The sequence below is a fragment of the Triplophysa rosa genome, linkage group LG10 (assembly GCF_024868665.1).
Source record: "Triplophysa rosa linkage group LG10, Trosa_1v2, whole genome shotgun sequence".
In the NCBI taxonomy this organism is placed as follows: Eukaryota; Metazoa; Chordata; class Actinopteri; order Cypriniformes; family Nemacheilidae; genus Triplophysa; species Triplophysa rosa.
In genome coordinates, this window is record NC_079899.1 from 19,187,404 (window position 1) to 19,211,106 (window position 23,703).

General features: G+C 37.7%; 1 protein-coding gene across 3 annotated transcripts; it reads left to right on the plus strand.

The window, feature by feature from the left end:
• The first annotated feature begins 1,560 nt into the window (after nucleotides 1-1,560).
• On the plus strand, nucleotides 1,561-23,623 carry abhd12 (abhydrolase domain containing 12, lysophospholipase). 3 transcript variants are annotated; one of them, XM_057343526.1, is made up of 14 exons: nucleotides 1,561-1,672; nucleotides 2,804-2,957; nucleotides 13,404-13,525; nucleotides 15,770-15,875; nucleotides 16,321-16,440; nucleotides 16,565-16,595; nucleotides 16,723-16,768; nucleotides 17,107-17,236; nucleotides 17,442-17,479; nucleotides 17,888-17,967; nucleotides 18,072-18,154; nucleotides 19,312-19,390; nucleotides 20,043-20,170; nucleotides 20,643-23,623. In XM_057343526.1, exons 2-14 carry the CDS (start codon nucleotides 2,806-2,808, stop codon nucleotides 20,674-20,676), a joined length of 1,149 nt encoding a protein of 382 aa, XP_057199509.1. In that variant the 5' UTR covers nucleotides 1,561-1,672; nucleotides 2,804-2,805; the 3' UTR covers nucleotides 20,677-23,623. The 3 variants fall into 3 exon arrangements, with proteins under 3 accessions (XP_057199509.1, XP_057199510.1, XP_057199508.1); XM_057343525.1 differs by lacking the exon at nucleotides 1,561-1,672 and having other exon boundaries at nucleotides 2,555-2,957; XM_057343527.1 differs by lacking the exons at nucleotides 1,561-1,672; nucleotides 20,643-23,623 and having other exon boundaries at nucleotides 2,554-2,957; nucleotides 19,312-19,389; nucleotides 20,041-20,151.
• The last annotated feature ends 80 nt before the right edge of the window (nucleotides 23,624-23,703 follow it).

Genomic DNA, 23,703 nt, shown 5'->3' on the forward strand with positions numbered 1-23,703 from the left:
AGCACAGACTATTTAACTCCCCATGAAGTGCTAGTGAATTCAAAATGTACAATTTGAAGGATGATGAAAAGTAGCTTTGGAGAATTAACTGGTTTGACACATCTGTGATGGTAATGGCATTTTGTGGCTTATAATGGAATCAGTGGTAGCACTGAGTGGGAAAAAATGTGGCATTTTGGTACATTTGGAAGCTCTTTTGACAGTATACTATACCTAAAGGCTGTAAACTGCTATAAACTTTTGATACATTTATGTATAAAATCAATAATGATACTGGTCTCTGTCACCTTTGCAACTTTTGTTATTTTTTGTATATTACATATTTTGAACAGTATTGTCTATTGTGTTCTTGTCTATAGTCCTTGGAAAAGCATTCAAGAAAGCTTTCCATTGTACTTAAAGGGATACTCCACTCAAAAATGAAAATTCTGTCACCATTCATCATACAAACCTGTATAAATTTCTTTGTTCTGATGAACAGATGTTCTGATGGAAAAATGTTAGCAACTGACATTGCTGGGACACCATTGACTCCTAGATTAGGAAAAAAATGTTTCTTTTTGTTGTTCTGTTGATCACAAAATTAGATATTTTGAAGAATTTAGGAAAGAAAACAGTTCTAGGTCACTTTGACCACCATTTTGATTTTTCCTACTATGATAGTCAATGATGTCACAGAAATGTCAGTTGCTAACATTTTTCAAAATATCTTTCTTTGATGAAATAAAAATTCTGTCATCATTTACTCACCCTCAAGTTCCAAACCTGTATGAATTTATTTTTTCTGCTGAACAGAGAGGAAGATATTTGGAAGAATGTCAGAACCAAACAGATCTCATCCCCCATTTACTGCCACAGTAGGGAAAATAAATACTGTGGGAGTAATGAGGAATAAGATGGTTTTGGTTACTGACATTCTTCCAAATATCTTCCACTGTGTTTAGTAAAACAAATAAATGTATACAAGTTTGGAACAACCTAAATGTGAGTAAATGATGACAGAATTTTCATTTTGGGGTGAACTATCCCTTTAATCCAACTCAGTTGAGCAGGTATGGACCTCTGGTAATGAAAAGGAAGATGAGAAGGTGTGTGCCCTTAGTATGTTTTCCCAGTAAAAAGCACTCTTTTAGTACATATTTTGGTGAAATGGGCTGTGTAAAAAAGGCCTTTCACGGTGAAACTGCAGACAGAAGTGATGATATACTGCCATCTTTTGCCCAAAACATAACATACAGAAACATGTCATGGGACTCTGGAGTCAGGTGATGGAAAACTTTACTTCTTTAAACAGTCAACTTTATCATTAATGCAAGTTTTACTGGCAGAAAGGGTCAAATAGATCAATTTTTAACACATATTTAATAAAAAACAAACACAAAAGAGGGGCGAATGTTACTCATGGTATGAATAATATTTATAAATATTACACTAATTAAGCTATAAAATTCTTCGTCGCTATTTTAACATATAGTCGGGGCTAAAGAATAAGTAGAAAATAACAGGTGTGTGCATAACGTAAAGAGAGAGGTGAAAATAAGAAAGACGCGTCGCGTTTGCTCATGGTCACGTGGGAGGAAACTCTGGAAAAGCTTTTAGTAGCCCAGTGCACGCGCCGGTGTTCTGAACACCGGTCAAAACATCTACACTGAAAAAACATCCAAATGAAAAGGTTGGGCTTTATCTTTATATAATTACAGAATCCATAACTACAGACATAGACTGGTGTATTTACACACAGTGTTTTACGAATATATAACTTACTTTACGTAATTCATATGTAACGTAACGTTAGTAAATAACTTTGTCATAACATACGCATGTGATAGCTACAGACAAATTGACTAAGTTACACACTTTCAAAACTATGTTTAATACAATGTGTCGTTAATTTGGCATTTATAATGTGTATAATGTGATTCTTTTGATAGGGACCGGAGTGTGTGATTGTTAATTTGATACGATAGTCAGTTTGTAAAACGTTTTATTGTAATCTACATGGAATTAGCCCCCAAAAAAGTTCAGACCTGCTTGTTCAACGCGTTGGCTGCACCACTCGTTCTCAACTTGTTTTAAAAACATCCAGTGCTGCAGGTTTAGTGTGTAACGTTACGTAAATCTTTGCAGGAGAGCGTGGGCGTGTTGACAGTTCCTTTTAACACAATTAGTACTCGCTTTTTTAATGCGATGTGTATACCTAAAATAATTTAACATCTTCCATACCAATCATTTCATACAACATGCTTCTTGAATTTGGAATACGAATTGTGCGTTACAGCAATCACGCTTCAACATTAGGATTTGGCAACCCAACTGAAACATTTGGCCAAGCCTACGATTGGCTGTCGGTGGAAAAGACAGGTGATAAGAGTGAGTGTGTGATTGGCTGTCGGTTGAATAGAGAGGCGATACGAGTGTGTATGATTGGCTGTTGGCGGAACAGAGGGGCTGATCTGCTGTGTGTGATTGTCTGTCGGCGGAACTGAGGGCGGTAAGCTTATGAGTGTGATTTGGCTGCCGTAAGAACAGAGGGGCGTGATCGGCTGTGTGTGATTGGCTGAAGTGAAGGACGGAGGGGAAATGTTGAGCTGTTCAGCTGGTCTCTGCAGATATCCGACTCCTGCAAAACAATGTAGAGAGAAAAAGTGCTGAATGCCAGAATCACCGGGAGGAGAAACACTCACACACACGCCCCTGCGGAACAACCTGATCCAGCGCGTTAGATATTTACCGGCCCTGCCACCTGATTCAGCCGAGATAAGCGCTGGACTGCAGTGTATAATCTCCAGTCTCTGTGTTTCAGTGATGCGAAAGCGGAAAAACAGCGCAGATCATGACAGCTCGTTTACGTCTTCACTGTTGGACGGCAGATCCGATCTAAAGCATTGCAACAAAACGACAGACGCCGGTTCTGAAGCAGAAGGTTCGGGGAAAGCGATGGGAAGACGTTACAAAAGGTGAGACTGACTCCATAACCAATATTACACTGACAGCTGGTCTCTAAACAATGTCATTGATGTAGTAGGCATATAACTGAATATATATTTTTTTACCTGTTTAGTCTTTCGAAAAGCTTGCTCAAAACTTGCTTTGCTTTTGTCTTTCATACATTACTGTCATTATCTCAAGTCTCAACATCATGTATTCCTAGGTGTGACATTATAATATTACATTTGATTGATATTGATAGTAAATGGTTGTTGTTCCGCTGATATCATGAGATAATAGTGCCTTTAAGCTATGTTGAGGTTTGAAACCACAGATGATTCTTAACTTTGAATCAATCAGATTCTCATTTTTTGAACAGTACTGATGCTTCAAAACAAGCGTAGCAACTTTTGGGTGGGGTGTGAATTGATTGTTTCATTGTATGCGAGTTCCCTGCAGATGCTGTCAAGTTTGGGACATTTGTGAATTGCTTGGAGACCACATCTCAGTTGTTTGCAGGCCCAGGGTAGTCACAACATCTCAAGAAACATCTTGGGGTTTTATTTTGTTAAAATATTTTTTTTATCAGGCTCAGTATTTATGTGCATTGAAACGAAGGACCTAAAATGCTAAAGGCCTGAAAACGTGCTAGAATATGTGCTTGATATTTAGTTTAGACATTAGAAGGTTGAGTTGTGTGTAGTGATGTCATTATTCTGATTCGGCACCTGTAAAGTACTGGTTCAGCAATATGGCCACATAAAAATTGCACCCTCAGCATTAAAGCTGCCAGAAATTGTACATGTTACTACTATCCACTTCCTTGTGACTGGGCCCAGAATCTGCAGACGTGTTTTGTGCTTATTTTGTGGAAAAATGTACAGAAATGGCTTAACACATTTGACCATGTTTAAAGAGAGTACCATACTTACAGCATAATTATATAATTAATCGACTATTCCAGATGTTCATTTAATCAGCATGTCTAGATGTATTGTAGCCATTCCAGTCTAGTGTCTGTTGAATTTTAACCAAATAAAACCTCATGAGTGACATAAAGTCATCCAACTGCAATGTGAATGACTGACAGCATGACTGACAAGACACATGAAAACTGATACAAATCGAGGTTATCACATAAAAATACTTTTTGGACTTTTTATTTTGGATAAATATTGTTAGTAGTTCACAGAATGAAACAACAATGATCATTTTACCTAAACGCATACCTTATAAATAATATATTCAGAAAACCTGAAAGTCATTTTTTAAATGGTCTCTTACTTTTTTCCACTGCTGTATATTTAATAATAAACAGACATATAATTTAATCTCTGCATAAATCCAATTAACTTTCTGCTGAGATCTGCAGGTGCAGAATGTATTTCAGAATCAGAATCAGAAGAGCTGTATTGCTAAGTGTGCTTGCACACACAAGGAATTTTCTTTGGTGTTGGAAGCTTCTAGTACAGACTTTCAACACAATGACAATACAAATATAATAAGATTTACAGTCTAAAAGATTCTAAAATATGCATATATAAAATAAAAGACTATTGTACAGAAAATGGGGGATAATAACATATAAGAGACATTGTTCTTATAACTAAGATGCTGAGTGGTTTTGGATGGTTTCCTGTTAGAAAAGTAGTTTCAACAAGATTATATCAGGTTTCTTGGCTGGCTCATCACATGGAAATACAGAGTGGTTTTGAGTAAATTGCCTTTCACCTTTGACCTGGGAGGTCAGCTACCATCACTATGTATTGGAGTCATGTTGTATATGGAGTATGCTTTGATTTATCTTGTTTGCAGTGAAATTGCATGACGAGCAGTGACGGCTCTTAACTAAATACTGTCTGTTACTGTTAGATGCCAAGTATTAAGAAACATTCCAAGTAGGCTTGTTGCGATAGTCGGTCTCACTGGTGATACACGGTGTCTACCCGCCTACCGATTACATCACTTGTCCACCGCGGCACCGACCCCCACTGTCATTTTTTTTTTTTATAGTAATAAATCACTTCGTTTAGTTAAAGACCAAACTACAGTTGCGCGGCTGCAGGAGGAGTCAGATTTTATTCATCATCTGAGGAGAGTGAAGTGCTGACTGACAAGCCGATGGCGGAGGCTTTTCTGGCAAAGAACATGTAGTAGAATATGTAAGCACTTAGCACTGTTATCAAGAGCCGGTTAAGGTTTAATTTTCTTTTTGTTCTAATTTTAAAAAGCCGGTGCTTTGCCATTTATTTAACATAAAAGTTTTTCGTTTCGTATTCCTTTCTTATTCGTTTCTTATTTATTTATTTAACATAAACGTTTTTTCGTTTCATATTCCCTTCTTATTCATTTCTTATTTATTTATTTATTTGTTGCACAATGTGTGCGGTGACTACTTGTTTAATATAGGCAACTTATCTAACGTAAATGTTTTTTAATTTTCGTTTCTTATTTATCTTTTGCTTGATATGTGCTGTGATTATTCGTTGAGCAAATTTGTGTTTAATATAAGGAAATGTCATTGTACTTTTTTATAGTTTTGTGTGTTTTTATTAAGAAAGATATTGAACCCACCATTAATTCAAGCAATTGCTGTTCCCGAATTGCTGCTATTTTAAAACGGAAAGTAAAATGCGCCATGCGCACTGCCCGCATCTTCGACCACCCCACAGCAAACCCCCCATCCCCAGTGTCACTGGTACAACCGGTGTTTTTACACGTCGATTAACCGGTGGAAAAATGTAATCACCGCAACATCCCTAATTCCAAGGCTCCCGTTACAAAAGTCGGAACACTATCAGGAAATGGTACTGTAAAGTTCTACCGTCGCTCCACGTTTGAAATGAAACGCTACTCTACTATTGCACTGAATCCAGTGCCGGTAACCGGACCCTCCTCTGGTTCTGTACATGTCTGGGGCATTGAGTGGGGTATTGAGTGCTTTGGCTGCTCATATGTCCGATACAGGATGCTACAGATTATTCTGCTTGCAGTGACCCTTGTGCTGAAGGCTGTGTTCAAGGTTAACAGGGACAGCTCAGGTTTAATTCACAAGATTAGTTTAGCCTGTGAAATTTCGCAAATTTCTTTTGAGTGTTTCATGCATTCGCTTGTTTGATTGAATTCTCTTGTTCGGAGGCAAATGTCGAGATGTCTAGCTCGTCGAGGGGTGGACTTGCCCTTTAGCCTAAATAATAAACCCCTGCTTCCTTTTAAACCATGTCAGTTTTTCCACATTGTTCTGGTTCGTTCTTGGTTTTATCTTGGACGCATGAGCTCCAGATCAAACCCAGACCCAAGAGGCATCTAAACGTGACAACTTGCACTCTTATTTTAGCTCGTTTAGTGTGTCAGGTTTGATAGAAGGTGTCTTTTTTAGCTTCAAGAAAACTGAAATGAAAACTTATTTTGGTGTTCTTGTAGCTCACTTGGCGAAGCATTGTGTTAGCAGCGCAAAGGTCATTGGATCGATTCTCAGTGAACACACATACTAATAATATTTATACCTTCAATAAGGCACTTTGGATAGAAGTATTTGCCTAATGCAATAAATGCATTATTTTGCGGTTTTTTTTATCAGTATGTGTGTGGTCTAGTGTTCACGTGACCTTTGCACTGCAAAACAACACAATGCTTTAGGAAGTAGCAAGTAGGTAGACTGGGTTCTTATATAAAGGGATACTAGGTTGGTGAAATGGCAGAGTTGATTGTAACCCATCTGAAGGAGACTGATTCTGTGTCAGTATAAGAGCAGAGAGACGGTAACTAACTCGGGCATCAGTGTCACAACTGCTCTCTCAAGCTCTGTAGGGCTGTCGGAGACACTCTTTAGGGTGAGTGAAAGAAGAGATGAGTGAAAGGGAGGAAGATGTGATAAAGGGGAAGTGGAGAGCCCGAGAGTCATTTTTCACCCTCCAGAGTGCTACATCTGCAGTTTCATGTGTTTTTCGTATGACCGTCGCAGCTGATCTCAGGCCATTTACCTTTTCACTGTTAAAGTGCTTTGTGGGGGAGGTAGTGACCCATTCTTAAAAGACAATGTGAATTCGAAATTGAACTTTACTTTCTCAATACATTTACCTCGTTAACTCATGCACAGGTCAGTGAACATCATTTCAATTCAAATCAAATCTCTTTATTGTCACTCAACCATATACACATGTGCAACAGTAAGTGAAAAACTTGGGTGAGGTTCCGACCAACATGGCAGTATGTCAGATATGAGAGAGAATTGTTGCAAAAAATTACAATAGACATTCTCCTTAACACATTTACACAATAAACATTTCTGTTCACGTGTTTAACCATAGTATAACGAATGACACATAATTTACATATAACTTCACCCGCAGCAAATGTACACAATGGGCCTCATTCATGAAACATTCGTAAATATATGAGTAAATTCCGAGTAATTTGTGCGTAAAACAGACCTTCCCGAAAACTTTATTCTGCATTCACAAGTACTTCGTAGATTTCATTTTAAAATGTGTGTAGCTGTGTCTTGTTTTGGAAGGCTGCGTCCCCGGAGGTCTCATTTGAAGCCTGCTACGTCATCGAGGCTGTCTCGTTTGATAAAAGCAGGTAGGACACTCCGTATGCACCCTTCTAATGCGACCTACTTTCACGAGAATTCGGAGAACACATGAGGTGTATCCTTCGTTGCTAGAGACAGGGGCTTAGCTACATGGTGGCCACGGCTACCAGAAGGATCAGATCAGTAAAATCAGTTTTGTTTAACTGGATTTCATTCATTAATTACATTTAAGTTGGGGTACTGCAATGTTTATTTTCTATAAAAAATGCTAACTTACTGCAAATGATAGCTAGCAAATTATTTTAAAATAATGTTAGCACATGAAAGCATTGCAAATAAATTGTTTACTTTACGTTCTTTGTGTGTGTTTTTGACCAGCAAACTATGTGTAATGAAGAATTGGTGTAAATTACAGTAGAAGTTAAAGAATTTCTGTCTGTAAGGATTTTTTGGTCACCCTAATAAAATCACTGGGTCTTACCTGGCCACCACTAAAAAAAGTTAGAGATAACCCACAATATGAGTCGGCCAACGTCTGTTATTTGAATAAACGGCCACAGCTGCACATTCAAATATGTGGTGTTTAAATGTTAACAATTTGTGTCACGTTTTTTGAGTCTTAGCAGGCATATGTAGTAAATAGGTTTACAAGTGTTTAGTGGTTTTTAAACGTTTTAAAGTAATACTGTGTTCACACCAAACGCGAGCAATCGCGTTCCACGCTCTCTATTACATGCGGGAAAAGTTCGTTATTTTCGCGTGAATTCATAGCTCGAGTTGAATTTTTTCAATTTGCGCGGAAGAACGCCTCAAACGTGCCGCCCCATTCGCGGCAATTCGTGTTTGGTGAGAACACAGCATTAGGCAAGATTTTTTATATTTGTTTAACTCTTTTGGCATTGTTTAGTGTAGAAACTAACAAACTTTTTACCTCTTAAATAATGTGGAAATCATTTTATTTAATTTGACAGGTGTGCGAGTGCAACGTGGAACTTCCTGTTTCCTTTTCTGCCAGTATGTCCTACGAAGGACGTCTCTTTTAATTCTAAATTGAGGATTCTCCTCATACCGTATCCTTTAGACGGTGAGACCTCAGGAGGACACAAGGACGCAGCCTTGCGTAACGAGACACAGCTTGTATGTCAATGAATTCCAATCATTTGTAAACAAGGCGCGCATGCACGCTCATTCACAATTAGCATAATCCCCACCTATGAATTACAGCTACGCAAATTACGGGAATGCTGGAATCCTCTGGACTTCATTCTCTGGTTTGGCTAAATTATATTGCATAAATGCTTAAGATACTAATATGAATCAATTAAACTTTATCCACCAAAGTGTTTTTAGCCAGCTAAAATAATAATACCTGGTGCTCTTCTGAAAACGACCAGCAGCTGGTGGCGCCTGAGAACGCTTTGGAGGCACTGCGCGTTATTCCGGAGATGTGTTGGTTGCTGTGATTTAGAATATCTGCAACAGTTAGCCTATACTTGTTACTAGTATCTTATTTCGAAGAATATTACTCAATATGAAAATGCAGTAACCATTAATATTAACTTCTCCATTGTTGTGTATGATGGTTGGTCAATGTAGTGTTTGTCTTGCCTCTTCTCCACTGGGATTGGATGGCTGTGTAAAAAAGGACAGCGACGAGCTCTGCGTTTTACCCAAAGTTAAAAAGTAAAAAATGATAAAAGACAGGGCAAAAGAACTCGTGAAATATCATTATGATACTTAGTGCATCAAAATGCAGTGTCATAAATTGTCTAAAAGAATACAGAACGTTACGTGTGGTTTTAAGCAACTGTTTACACTTGGTATGGAGCAGGTGAACATTTATTTCCTACCAACTAACATTTTGTAAATACGAACATTTTCAAGACTCCGAAAATTAACGTCAAAACGACTTTACGAACGATTTGCACAAAAACTCGTTCTGCTCATGTTTCATGAATGAGGCCCAATGTGTGTAGTGTACAGTGATTGGTACGTATTGTGGCATTACAGTAAGACCGTATATAAGTTCGTCTGACTGTGTTAGAGTTATTGGTTGTGCATGCTATTGGGGGATGAAGTGCAGTGCTCATGAGTAGTTTGTGGGAGTCAAGAGCTTAAGAGTCTGACTGCTTGGGGAAAGAAGCTGTCACGTAGTCTGCTGGTGCGGGTTTTTATTATGTTTCCTGTACGTGATAATGTATGAAGTCATTGACAGAAATATTTCAAAACAACCCACAGTATGCTCAATATCTGTCAGAAGTTTTTTTTCTTGTGATAACCAAGTAAATATACTGACAAAATATTGCTTTGAGCTAAAATTCTTTTACGTGGGGAGAAAGGGACCACAAAGTAACATTCCAATAGATAAAATCAAGTTGACTCTTAAATAATTCAGAGTTCTTATACAATGTAATTCTTAAATGATATCTTATGTCACATTTAGATGTTAAATTTGTGATGAATGAGATGAGAAACAAGACACATTACATCAAGCTCCAGTTAGCTCAATGCATTATATCAGAAGTGTGTTTTTTAGCTTTGTATAAAACCAGGAAGTCTCAGTGTCTCTCCGTGTCTCATAAAGAGGCCGGTCCATCAAAACTCTCATGATTCATTACTCAAAACTACAGCACGGGTTTGTGAAAGCGCTCCACTTTTGCTCTACTTTTACTCCTTCCTTGTTCTCTTCTTCAGTCCTCTCATTTTATAAACCGCAAACCTTTCTTGATCTCAAATCTAATTCTCTTGAACTGTCTGATCAATGAAATGTCTAAATAGTAAGTGAAAAGTGTCTCCTTTATGCTTTAATCTTTTTGTTACAATGTTTCTTTTATGTTAAAGATGAAATATTTGGTCTGTTCGGTCATGGGTTTGATTTACAGTCACAAGTCTGACCTATTATTGAGCGAGGTCACTAACAGGGTTAGGATTTGGCAGTCCGTCACCTAAAGCCAAATCAGGATATTTGGACCATTGATCCGGGCTCTAAAAGCATATCCTATGCCAACATCTTCCACTTAGTAGCTGCTGTCTGGTACCTGCAGACGTTACACAAGACTTTGGTGTCTGACGGAAAAGTTTTACAGAGAAGTTTTCAAACTTTATTGTATTCTTGGGAATCCTAGAATCCAATGGTAGTTTCAGGGGGTATAATGACTCGCATGAGCTTGGCCTTAGGTTAGGTTAGGTTGGTTTTGTTTGGAATTAAAATAAAGCTTTGAGTTAGTAAGTAAGTATATTTTCGATAGGGCGGTGGTAGGTGAGTGGCTTAAGGTCTAGGCTGGTATGTGGTGGGTTTCCAAATAGGATCCATATTAATCCCACAGCACTCTTTTATAAAATCATAGTTGTGCAGAATGTGAACACAATCCCAGTCTGCTCTACAGGACACTTTGAATTGGAAACATGTAGTAAGTAACCAAGTAACTTTGCCTTTTTAAATGAATTTACTTCCGTGTATGTTTGCCACATAAAATAGGACCAATGAAGAATAATTGTGAAAAAGTGCACAATTATTATACTTATTTTCCTGTGCTTTACACTATTATAATATTTTTTGTGCTGCTATTGTATATAGTACAGTGCTAAAGTTATTATTAAAGTAATCTTACTTTGGAGTAGGAGGACTTTATTGCCTGCGTACATTGTGCATCTGCTGTCTGCTGAATGACCTCAAAATATCCTGATCATTTATTCATGTTATATCAGATGTGCATTTAGGGTCTCACTTTTCCTGCACGGTTAATGTCGGGTTAACATTACAACTATTATCCCAACAGCGATTTACACGAAGCAGATTGTGTTCTTTTGTAGTAGTTTTGTTTAATATTGGGCAGTTGCATTGCACTTGTTCAAAAGCCTTGATCCTGAAATGTCACAAAATGATGTAAAAATATCCAGTGAATGTAATAAAAATGTGATTCACCAGTCATGACTAATGGGATATGAATAAGAATGTGATGTGCTTCTTAGAGTTTATAAATATAGCATGACGTCTGCCACATCTAAACTCAGTAGTGGCGTTTTAAAATCTCTCTCATCTCTATTTTAAGACATCTTTGTCATTTCAAAATGTGGAATTTGTGTGTTTCGGTGTGTGTGTGCGAGTTGTTAAGATGATCATTTTTAAATGCACGCACACCATGAAATACGCTTGCCTGTTTTTTGCTTGCCTTCTCAAAATATCCTGTAACGTACTGTACTCAATTGGCGTCTTCCTGTTCCTGTAACATCTCAGGTTCCATACCAGCAGTCAGAAACACTTTGTCCCACTGCGGTCAGGAGTCCTGATGCCCAGACGGCCGTAATGATGCCCATATGGTGGTGGATCAGCATGGCTTAACGTATTAGTGTTACCCTGGAGGTGTTGAGCTTTAGACCGAATGCTCGCCGTGGGCATGTACGTGCTGCAGTACCTGCTTTTTATGAGCACTATCGTTAAAAAAACTTCTCACATGATGTCGTGATGTTCTAGGTGCTCAAGCATAGAGACTCACTCAGCACCTCCACATTATCTGTTCTGTACAGTAATGACTCAGCCAGTGTCGGCTGTATTTAGCTCTGCTGTTACACAATATCTCTCTCTCTTTATCACGATCACCTCTCACGCATGTGTGCACAAACGCTGCCTCGCACTTGGACACACACTCTGAGATCAGACCTTCCATGACTGGTGATGTAGGTTTGAGTTTCTTTATCCCATTTCCCTTTATCTCTTTAAAAAAGGGATGTCAAAAAAGAGATAAAATGACACTTAAAAGCAGGGTGTCTGATTTCTCTTAGCCGTTGTTGATGTTCAAATCACCGAAACAAACACACCCCTACCCCCATCTTTCACTTTCGTCAGCGCTCGGCTCGGCTAATGTCTGTCCTGTGCACTGTGCACCTTACTGCTGATTGGCTACAAGGTTGTTTTGGTGCTCGGCCCGACTTCGTCTAAACAAGCGTAATTCGAAAATCGGACACCCCGCCTTTAAACACTTCATATCTCTTACATACTCCCCCCTAACATAATAGTTTTTTAGTTTGATCCTCCTCTTTTCGTTATGAATGGGTAATTCTATACCACCTTTAGTTGTTAGCTCTTGTTTTGCAAGTCGTGCTAGTCCGTCCACTTGGCATCTGACCGGGTTGGTCTTTGTTTGGATAATTTTAGTGATGGGGTGGTACTGTAGCTGTAGGTGAGCAGGTGTCTGTGCGTTTTAAATAGTTGTGCCGGAACTGATCCAGGGTCAGACGGATCAAACCGGACATTCTGGCTCATCACTTCACCCCATCTTTTGTGTTCTTGTTCCCCTTTCTGTTTTGGGGCAAACGTGCTTCTCTCTATTTGTTCCTGTCTGATGTTCGAATCAGTTTTTGCATTATTTATAGTTTAGGAATATTCCTGGGTTTTACTGCAAGTGACTAAAAGTGTGTTTGCGTGTGCGTGCGTGCGCAAAATGTCCTCTCTTTGCTTTTTTTATGCATTTCACTCTGAACCATTTGAATTAATGCCAAACGTGCACACACACACTCCCTCACACAAAGTTTACAGTAGAGCTCAGGGCTTAAGAACTCACTTTCTCTAATTTGAATCATGACACATTGTATTCCCCGGCACTATTTAGAGGTCAGTGTCTGTGTGACCTCTGAGTGTGAGGGAGACCGGGCGATGACAGACGATGTCATGAGGAAAGTTACTCTTGAATTGGAGAATGTGAGAGACGGAGAATAACACAAACACGCACAGAGGCTGTAACCAGGCTGTGTTTTAGCCAAACAAATTTGAGGTAATGCCTTATCTTGTCTTAACCAAGAATGGCTGCATTGTTGTATTTAACAAAGCAGGATTTCATGTGGAATATAATTTAATTTGAGCTCTTCTGTGTTTGATACACATGGTATATAAAGGCAGGAGTCAGTGTTTCTATAATCTCTTCTTTCTCTCTGGATGCAGGGGCGGCCTTATGTGGAGGCTGAAGAGGATAATGATCTGGGTGCTGGGAATCTACATCGCCATCCCTGTTATTATCAAACTCTGTCCATCAATACAAGCCAAATTAGTTTTTTTAAACTTTGGTGAGTGTTTTTATAGGAATAGTTCATCCAATAATCAACATTTTGTCATTTCTTACTCACTCGCATGAGGTTCTACACGTTTTAAGACCTCCCTGCGTCTTCGGAACACAAATACAGATATGTTGATGACACCCGAGAGCTTTCCAGTCCTCCTCATAGACATCATGGTAATTTTCTCTGTCAAGGTCCAGAAAAGTACTAAAGACATCGTTAAAATGGTCCATCTGATCATAGGGGTTCAATTGAGTTTTTATGCAGTACTTTATGTGCGCAAAAGAAACCAAAATAACGACTTTAATCAACATATTCTTCTCTTCCCTGTCAGTCTACGATGCACGTTCATGAGAGCACCACGACGCTTGTGCATCCAGGTTGTGCGCAAGGTTGTCTCTACGTTGGGGCACAACCTGGATGCGCATGCATCGTGGTGGTCTTGTGAACGCTCGTCGGAGACTCACAGGGAAGAGAAGAATATGTTGATTAAAGTCGTTATTTTGGTTTTTTTTGCGCACGTAAAGTACTCTCGTCGCTTCATAAAAATTCAATTGAACCACTGTGATCAGATGGACGCAGGGAGGTCTTAAAAAGTGTAGAACTTCATGTGGGTGAGTAAAAATGACAAAATTTAGATTTTTGATTAATTTTCCCTTTAAGCAGTATTTTTCACTTTGGAGAGCACAAATGCCAGTCTTTGTAAATTTTGTAATAATTTTAATGTTTAATGTGTATATAGGGCTGCCTTTTTTAGGTCAGTCTTTTCTTAAATTTGTTGCATTTAGACCGATTTTGAAAAGTCTTCAGTCCGCCAATACATAAACATTGGTGAGTGTTAAAGGGATGGTTCACCCAAAAGTTGAAATTCTGTCATCATTTCTTCACCCTCTTGTCTTTTCAAACCTGTATGACTTACTTTCTTCTGCAGAACACATTGACGATATTTTAAAGAATGTTGGTCACCAAACAACGGCGGTACCCATTGACTTCTATTGTATGGACACAAAACCAATGCAAGTCAATGGGTGCCGCCGTTGTTTGGTTATCAACGTTTTTCAAACGGCTTCTTTTGTGTTCTGCAGAAGAAAGTCATACAGGTTTGGAATGACAAAAGGGTGAGTAAAGGATGACAGAATTTTCATTTTTGGGCGAATTATCCCTTCAGTCCAGACCAGGTTTTGTAAATGTTGGTGAGTTTAAAACTAAACTGCTCTTTGAAATAACAATATGGTCATTGCCGAAGTTTCCGTCGATGTGTGCATTAAACACATTGGTCAGTTTTCATAACTTTTTGCTGCTTGTAGTGTAGTGCAAGGACAAGCTTAGGGCATTTATCCTCGGGGAGAATTTAGTATCCAAGGTGAGATTGTTACACTGCATTTTCCCTTGAAAAAAGTTTAGTGTGCTTGAGCAGCTCTAAACACGCATATTCTAGTCACAGAAACAAAATCATTAAACAATGTAAAAACAACATACTGCATCTTCGTAAAATCGAATGTTTGGAAGTCGAGACATAATAACTGCACACTGTGATTCCCAAGATTATTAAAAACAGTCACACTTGTGCAAAAATGTGTGAAGTTAGTTTTCAACCTGTAAGTGTAGACCTGCAATTTAAGCTTTCTTCAAGTATTTACACCTATTATGTTTTGCAACTTAAATGTTTTTTTTTAACTGGTCTTCATTACACAACATACTTGTATGGTTTGGGCCATAATTGGCCTTTTTCACAACCCCAAGTCCCCAAACAAAGACATCATTCAATTCGTAAATCTAAACAATTACACACTATGTTCGTCTCTGAGATCCTGTCTCACTTTAACACCCTCTCAAAGCCTGTCTCTCTCACACACGTGTCTCCTGTCTTACATCATCAGAATATTGCAGTATTCTCATATGATGTTAAGATGTTCTTCAATTTCATGGGCTGATTTCACCATTAGCCTTGTGTTGGTCAGCAATGTTGCTTCTGTCAGCTTACTTGATGTTCTGCTTCTGCTTGCATTCTTGTCGTATAATGAAAAAACGGTTAAAGTGTGATTGTAAGTGTTTGCGTGTGTGCTTTGTTGAGAGAGAGAAATCTGTGACTTAGGTTAATGAACTTCAAGTCATCAGTCTGATAAGGAAGCTTGTGGCACGCACACGCTTTCAGTTCCTTTCTCAACCTTTCAGGACATTTGTTCTAAATGACACTTTTGCTTTAAATAATAATTGATTTGCCTCTGAAACAACCTTTTTGTCTGTTTTTAGTACGAGTACCGTATTTTATAGACCTGAAGAGGCCGCAGGATCAGGGGTTAAACCACACACACAACTTCTACCTGCAGCCAGAGGAAGGAATCAACATTGGAGTGTGGTGAGAACACAGTCCACCCTGTCTCTTCCTCACCTTTATCCTCTGACAGTGTCTTTCTGTCCTCTCTTTACCCTGCACTTTTCTGTCTCTCTGTCCCCTATGGCCATGGCGTCTGAAGGGCGCGGAAAGTTCCTATAGTTATTGAAGCGTAGCCTGTGGCTCAGTGTTTATGTAAATACATAGTGACACAAAGGACTGCATTGGCCCGTGGCTGCGTGCCATTGGGTGTTTGTGTGTGTGCGTCCCATGGGGTTGACTTTCAGTGGGATGGGCAATATAAGCCTCTTGGTGCTGATGCTGTAGTTTTCTCTGTGTAAATACACTCCAATGGAAAAGCCTATGATCTTTCATATGACATCTTTTGACTACTTTCCCCTAAAATAAAATCTACTCGATGTTAATCATGTCATGTGAATATTAAACCTCCAATTTAATATTCTCTCAGGCATACTGTACCTGTGGTGATGTGGAGGGAAGCTCAGGGTAAAGATGCTGAATGGTTTGAGAAAAGCTTCCAGCCCAATCACCCTGTCATCCTTTATCTCCATGGCAACGCAGGGACGAGGTACACAACCATTGTGCACATGTGATCAGTACCTCGATGAAGATAAATTACAAATATGTGACACTGCCTGTGAAACCCCAGCTAAAGTATTCTTTTTTATTGTGATTGACTGTGTGTGTTTTAGAGGAGGAGATCACCGAGTTCAGCTGTACAAGGTAAATAAAACACCCCTCATTTGTTTTTCCTGGCTTATGTTTTTGGAAAATCACAATTAATAAAAAAATCAAATTGTCAGTTCATCTTTCTGAACAAGTGATGTCACTTCCTCTACTGTTTCTGCAGGTTCTCAGTTCATTAGGTTATCATGTAGTCACGTTCGATTATAGAGGTATGTTTGCTGTGATTTATGCATTATTATAAAACGGTCAGTTCTGGTCCTTGATTCTGATTGGCTGAGCGGAGTTCTAAGCCGTTATAAAATACCTCAATATATAACGGCTGACCGCACCACATAGCCTAAATATCATTTTATTTACTTTATTTTATGAAACCTTGCTAAGCATATGGAATAACCGTTTTATAAAAGCATTAAGCCCCGCGAAGCAGTGGGTTACAGTGCATTTTATAACAGCTACGGGGTTTTAGGCACTCCGCTTTATCGTGATATGCATGTTAGAATCTACTAAACTGTCAGATGATGTTTTAAATCATATGTGTTTTCATAAGGTTGGGGTGACTCTGAGGGCAGCCCATCCGAGGAAGGGATGACGTCAGACGCTCTTTTTCTCTACCAGTGGATAAAGCAGCGGATTGGCCAGAAGCACCTCTACATTTGGGGTCACTCGCTGGGAACGGGGTGAGATTAACTCTTCAGAGCTGTTCAAAGTGTAAAAAGTAAACATATTTTTTCATTGATTAGAATTTTTTATTCCATTGCAGAGTGAAACATATATTAAATGCATTTGATTTGACAAAACCGTGACTACATGTAAAAGATTAGTGTTCAGATGTGTCTTTGACAGAAACGGTTTGTATGACGCCAGTTATTCCTGTTTTTCCAGAGTGGCCACAAACCTAGTGAGACGTCTGTGTGACAGGGGTACGTGAACACGCATGCTTGTATTTGTGTACAGTAGGTCAACATTTTTGGTAGAATGTTTTTATTTTGCTTATGGGAATAACATTTCTCAAGTTTTCCCAAGAAAAAAGGTTTATAACGAGACTAAAATACATCTAAATGAAATCTAAAATGTACAATTATAAAGCTAGGTTTAGGATTTATAAGTAGCTTTTATTGGAAGCTGCACATGTCAGTTGAAGGCTCCCGATTCACAATGTGAAGTGTTAAGAAATGCATTCCTTGTACTTCTTAAGAAGTTTCAGAAAAAAACAAGCCTTAACTGGATTAAGTTGCCAAGCAGTTTCAATACTGTGAACCCAGACTTCTAGCCTGTAGTTGAACATGGAAGAACATTGTAGTGATTTAGACTCACTTGTGTGTTTACAGGAACGCCACCTGATGCTCTCATTCTAGAATCGCCCTTTACAAACATCAGAGAGGAAGCAAAGAGCCACCCCTTTTCTATGGTGAGAAACCGTACGCCAAGTGCCTGCTCCCGGTGTATAAGCCATATCTCTGTTATGACTAAAAACATAAGTAATCTTGGACATTTACCTGTTTATCTTTGTAGATTTACAGATATCTTCCAGGCTTTGACTGGTTCTTTTTGGATGCCATAACTGCAAACGACATACGGTTCGCCAGCGACGAGAAGTAAGTACAGTATACTTCATCTGCTTCTGTGTGAGGTTGCGTGTGAAGAGTGTTTGCTTTGTATCCACCCAGGCTGAGTTGTTTACAAAGTACATTACAGATTTGTTGAAATAATGAGTGGTCATGCTTTTTATGCATGTGTTGTAAACATCATCCTCTTCTGAGGAATTGTTTTAGAAACATACTTCATGTGTGTATGCTTACAATATGTACTGTGTACGAATATTTTCTGTAGCATTTAGGCATTTGTGGGCTTATAATTCATGGAAGTCAAATATGAAGTGATGATGTAATTTACCAATACTTTTTACACCGTGTGCTGTACTTAACCAAATATATGATTTGAGTCTTTATAGGCAGGAATTAACACTCGTCAAGCACTAAATGGAATGCAGTACAAACTGCAATATTCAATTAATTCAAATTCAATTCATAGACATTCAAAACATCTAACAGCCTACTGTAAAGAAAGCGTCTGTTGTGATTGGCACATCTTTTAGCAACTTTTATCTCTTTTTTTGAAAATTCTAGAAAATTTATAAGAAATTAGGCCTGTGCAATATATCGAAATTATCGAAATATCGCACACGTGCATATCGCAATATGCATATCGCGATGGTTTGCAATAAATGAGCTATTTCATTCTTCAGAAAGTTATGTATGGTCAAAGTTTTAGGTCGATCCGCGCCGCGAAGCTAAATTTGTTCGATTTATTTTTGTTTATTTACAAAATGTCAGATTTGTTTAATGCAACAGTAAAACATGGCTGTTCACTTTCAGAAGTTGTAGTGATGCTTTCTTTTTCCTAAAATAATGTGAAATATATGTTGGTTATATAATTTCTTTAATATATTTTAATACAATTTAAATTGTTTTTAGAAAAAGAAATATCGTATCGAATATCGCATTATTTAGCATGCTATCGCATATCGCATTTTTCCTCAATATCGCACAGCCCTATAAGAAATGTATGCTTATTTTTACTTCCAAACTTCATCTGGTGATAGGTGTGGAAATCCCTACTTGGAAACAAAATCTTGATGCTTCTTTTTTATGTTTTAAGGACAGGGCAATTATACTGCGGGATGGAGACTTGCTTGTTGCTTATAAGATACTGTTTGAACTTTTTTAACACCTACATTTTGTCTTTCCTTTAGTGTTAACCACATATCATGTCCGGTTCTGATCCTGCATGCAGAAGACGACACAGTTGTGCCCTTTCAGCTGGGAAAAAAGGTAGAAGACAGACACTATCGGATGTTATTTTAATATGATGTGTACCAGTTTACTGAGTTCTTCATATCTAAATTCTGATCAAGCTGCTTGATTATGGACATTAATAAATTACAAAGAACCTTGAAGGTCCAGTGTTTGAAATTTGGTGGCATCTAGTGGTGAGGTTGCGAATTGCAACCAACGGCTCACTCCACTGCTCGCCCCTCTCTTTCGAAGCACTCCGGCGGCTATGAACTAAGATGTTGTCGTGTTTTCGCTTATTTGTGGAAGGAGATAACTTGTTTACGTGTGCTGTAGAACAGTTTTTCCATTTAGCTTACTGTAAAAACCTTACTGTAAAAACAACATGGCAAATTCCATGCAAGGGGAGCTGATAAAATATCTAATTCTAAGGTTTTAAAAACGTAACGCTTCATTATGTAAGGTCTTTATACACCTCTGAAGACGTAGTTAAATATATTATATTGCATTTTTGTCAAAAGTCCTTCAAAAAGATTACACACTAGACCTTTAAAAATGCATTCTTCGTTAAGAAAATTCTTTCACTTTAGTATTTTTACACAAAATGGCACAATGTGAATAGGGTTTGACACCACCGTGCTGTTAATGCATTTGTTTTAAAGGTGCTGTATTGTTTTGTGTTTGTCCACAGCTGTATGATTTGGCCGCCCAAAGCAAGAGTTTAAACGGTCATAAGGTTCAGTTTATTCCTTTCCCAAACTCTCTGGGATACAGACACAAGTTTATCTACAAGAGTCCACAGCTTCCAAATATACTCAGGTATGTTCACTTTATAAACTGCTTCCGTCTATACTTTTCCCCCTGCCAAATGCTGACAAAATTGTTTCGCTACATTCATTTTTATTGTATCGTATAAGGATCAGATACATGCTATTTTTAGGATTATGCCAGGTGGTGTGGTTTTTACATTCGGTTCCAGACCCTCTGATCATAGCCATATATAAAAGTTGTCTGAACTGAAGTCCTTCTCTGTATATCATGGTGTTCTAGTTTGTGTTGGTACTAAATCAACTGACCACATTGACATCACTTTATGTCAAGGGGTTGTTTTCTGTTAGGGACGCAGGACTGGACATTTTCATAGGAATACATTTCCAGTAAACATTTTGAGAAAGATTAGTTTTAGTAAATTGGGTTGAAAACAGGAACTTGAAGAGCAGGTGCTGTCAAATCTAAATTTGACTTAAAAAAATGCATCATTTCTCTTGTTCTGTTTTTCTCTCCATCTCAGTGATTTCCTCAGTATGTCGCATCCGCACGTGTAGTCGAGATCACACCATCAGTCAAACACACACAATGTACATCATGTGCACGGTGTACGTCACGTGTACATGGACACACACAAGAATGGACTGAAATTGCATCGGCTCTTTGCATTCCTTTATTAACTTTAAAGCGAAGAAGAAATCGCCAAGGAACCGAGGGATGGGCGATTTGTTTCGCTGTCTCCCGTTGTCATGGTTACAGATCTGAAGGGGCATCAGGAGTATGCAATATGCAAATATGCACTAAAATTAATGCTCACCAAGCCTCTTCCAACAAATAAAGAACAGATGAAGTTTTAATGATGGCTCTGTTAAAACCAGATGTGGATCAAAGAAGAAAAAGGGACGAAGCAGGACAACGTGCTATTATGATGTCAACATACCTGCTGAAAAAAACGTCAGTAGTCGCTGACCATAGTTCACTCCTTTTATTTTTACAAACGTACTATAACAAATCTGACCAAATATCATGGACCTAATTTTAATTCTGAAATCCACTCAATGTGAACAGTGAGTTGTTTTATGTTTAACTTGAATTGTACAATAAATTGTCAGTCTTTATCTTTTTGTCTTTTATTTTTCTCCTTTGAATTATAAGAATGAGAATGGAACTGAATTGTCTAAATGTTGGTTGAAAAATTTTCTGCTGGTATATATTTAAACTGGTGGGATTTATTTGTAATTGGCTAAACCCGGATGTGTTAAATGGCCATTAGTCCATAACATATACTTACTGTATGCCAGAATGCTACACAACTCCAGGTGAAATGAAATGAGTTTGTGTAATGAGAAATCCACAAACGAGCTGTTTTAAATATTCAGTTAGTAGTTTTAGTTCAATTTGCATGCCTGTTACTGATAACATGTTGCACTGTTTAAGCGAGACGGGATGCAATGTTTGTTTGCTTCTTTCCTTATGCAGATTTTCTTTGGAATGTAAATCCGGACTTTGCACATTCCGAATTAACAAGATTAATACTTAAATCCATAACATGTTTAATAACATAAAAAAGAATTTGAGCAAATGAAGAATTTGATTTATATGTATATCAATAAGTATATCAATATCATATATTAATATGAAATTAAATGTCTGTGCACTCTACTTTGACATAGGAAAAAGTACATTAAGTACTGTTCATTTAAAAAAATGTTTTATATCTGATATCTAGATACCTAACTAATATTCTTTATTAATATTCATTGTTTTCAGTACGTTTTCTCATCCCTGATTGGACTATAAGCAAAGCATGCGACTTGTCCAAAGGAAATCATTGTATTTGATTCAAATATTACTTTTACGTGTATCTTCCAATGTTTTATTGTGTTGTTTAATTTGGCTGAATGTTTGTTGAAGTTTTTCTTTTACAGGCACTGTTCTGTAGGTGTTTAAACATGCAAGCGAGGCAATACTTAAGTCAAGGACCTTTTTGGGCACATATTTAATCACTTTTGAGCAATAATGACATTTGATTTGCTCTCATGTTTTGTCATGTGAATATATATATGAAGAATATATTTTTGCAGTGCAATGACCATCGTTGCATATGATCACTTTTATGTGCAAATACAATTAATTCTTAATGAAATGCATTCAAGAATCAAGGTTGTCAGGTTGTATTGTTTGCCCTGTGTGTCAGGTTATATTTGTCTCAGTTTTTTTTCTTTAGGGCTGAAAATGATGGCAAGGTCATGCGTGCATGCAAGCTTCAAAAGTAGATCCAGACTGTGCTGCAAAATCTCCAGGCTCGGTTTGTATGCTGCATATGTTCTTCCTAGAGAGAAAGAAATGGTATCACAGTAGTTTTTACACAGTGTGGTGTTCGTTCATTTTGGACTATACACTGAAAAAAACAAAATGTTTGCAAAGGACTATAAATAATGTTCCAGAGAGATGCAATAATCTAAAGCTGAAGGACAACCAAAAATTATAAAAAAACAAGCAAACAAAAAATCACTTCTATATTCCACTGCACTAGAAAAATGTAAAAAATACTTTGGACCACAGTATATTTGGATGTTAATGCTCTGAGATGATGTTTTGCCTTATTTGTTGATGTTGACCAAATTTTGCATTATTAAGATTGAACACTTTTCATTTTTATTTTTTGTAAAGAAATACTGCCCGGATATTTCAAAAGCAACTTTTACTTTTTGCAGATTATATCATGAGTGGTTTACAATGTTTGTTTTCTTCTAAGAACTTTCTGGTCACATGCACAGATGTAAAGTAAACAATAAAGTACTGGAAGTATGTAGCATGAGTTTCTGATCTCTGTTAACAGTATATATAGTTTTTTCATGATCTGTTTAAATGTTACGTTTTTCCATGAATGAAAGAGAAAACAAAATGTATGTAGTTTGCATATGCTGTCAGTCAAGTTTTTTTTTCTTTACTTTCCACGTATTTAGCAGAAATACAAAAGAGCAAGCATTTAACATTAAATGGTTGTAGTTGCAACACCTCACAAACAGCTTCTAGATAAATTAGTTTAAGGCTTGGTTGTATTTAAAATGTATCAGGTTTTGCCCTTGACCTTATTTATTATTTTCACACCCAGCAATGAGTGATATGAATGTTACGTGGCTAACAGCAATTTCTTCTGTAAAATCACAGAAAGTTGCAGTATTTCTTTGTGAAATTCATGCAAAGTACATCTTTAAGTTATTCAGGCATTTTATTAGTTAATGTAGTATTAACATGTGACTTTCATAGTGTACTTGTAAAATCTAAGAAATAAGAAAACTCAGTGCAAGTTAAGACAACCAAATGCATAGATTCTCATGCTACAGATGGCAATCTGAATTTCAGTATGAACAAAGTTGATCTGATGTTTAGTCACTGCATTCAGGGCGATTGGTCAAAGTTCAAACCACTCTGTATATCCAGAAGCAACAGTACAAATGTCTCAGCTCTCACTATTACTTCACAAAACAGAGCATGACTTGACATTACGATACCACCCTGACAAAAATAACCTTAAACACACTTTTAAAGGGATATATGTGGATTCCTAAAAGTTGTCA

Excerpts from the sequence above, each read along its gene's own strand:
- abhd12 (XM_057343525.1), top strand. The coding sequence starts at position 2,653 with ATGCCAGAATCACCGGGAGGAGAAACACTCACACACACGCCCCTGCGG. Across the intron at positions 16,441-16,564 it reads CATGGCAACGCAGGGACGAG|AGGAGGAGATCACCGAGTTC; the intron begins GTACACAACCAT and ends TGTGTGTTTTAG. Across the intron at positions 17,480-17,887 it reads GAGACGTCTGTGTGACAGGG|GAACGCCACCTGATGCTCTC; the intron begins GTACGTGAACAC and ends GTGTGTTTACAG.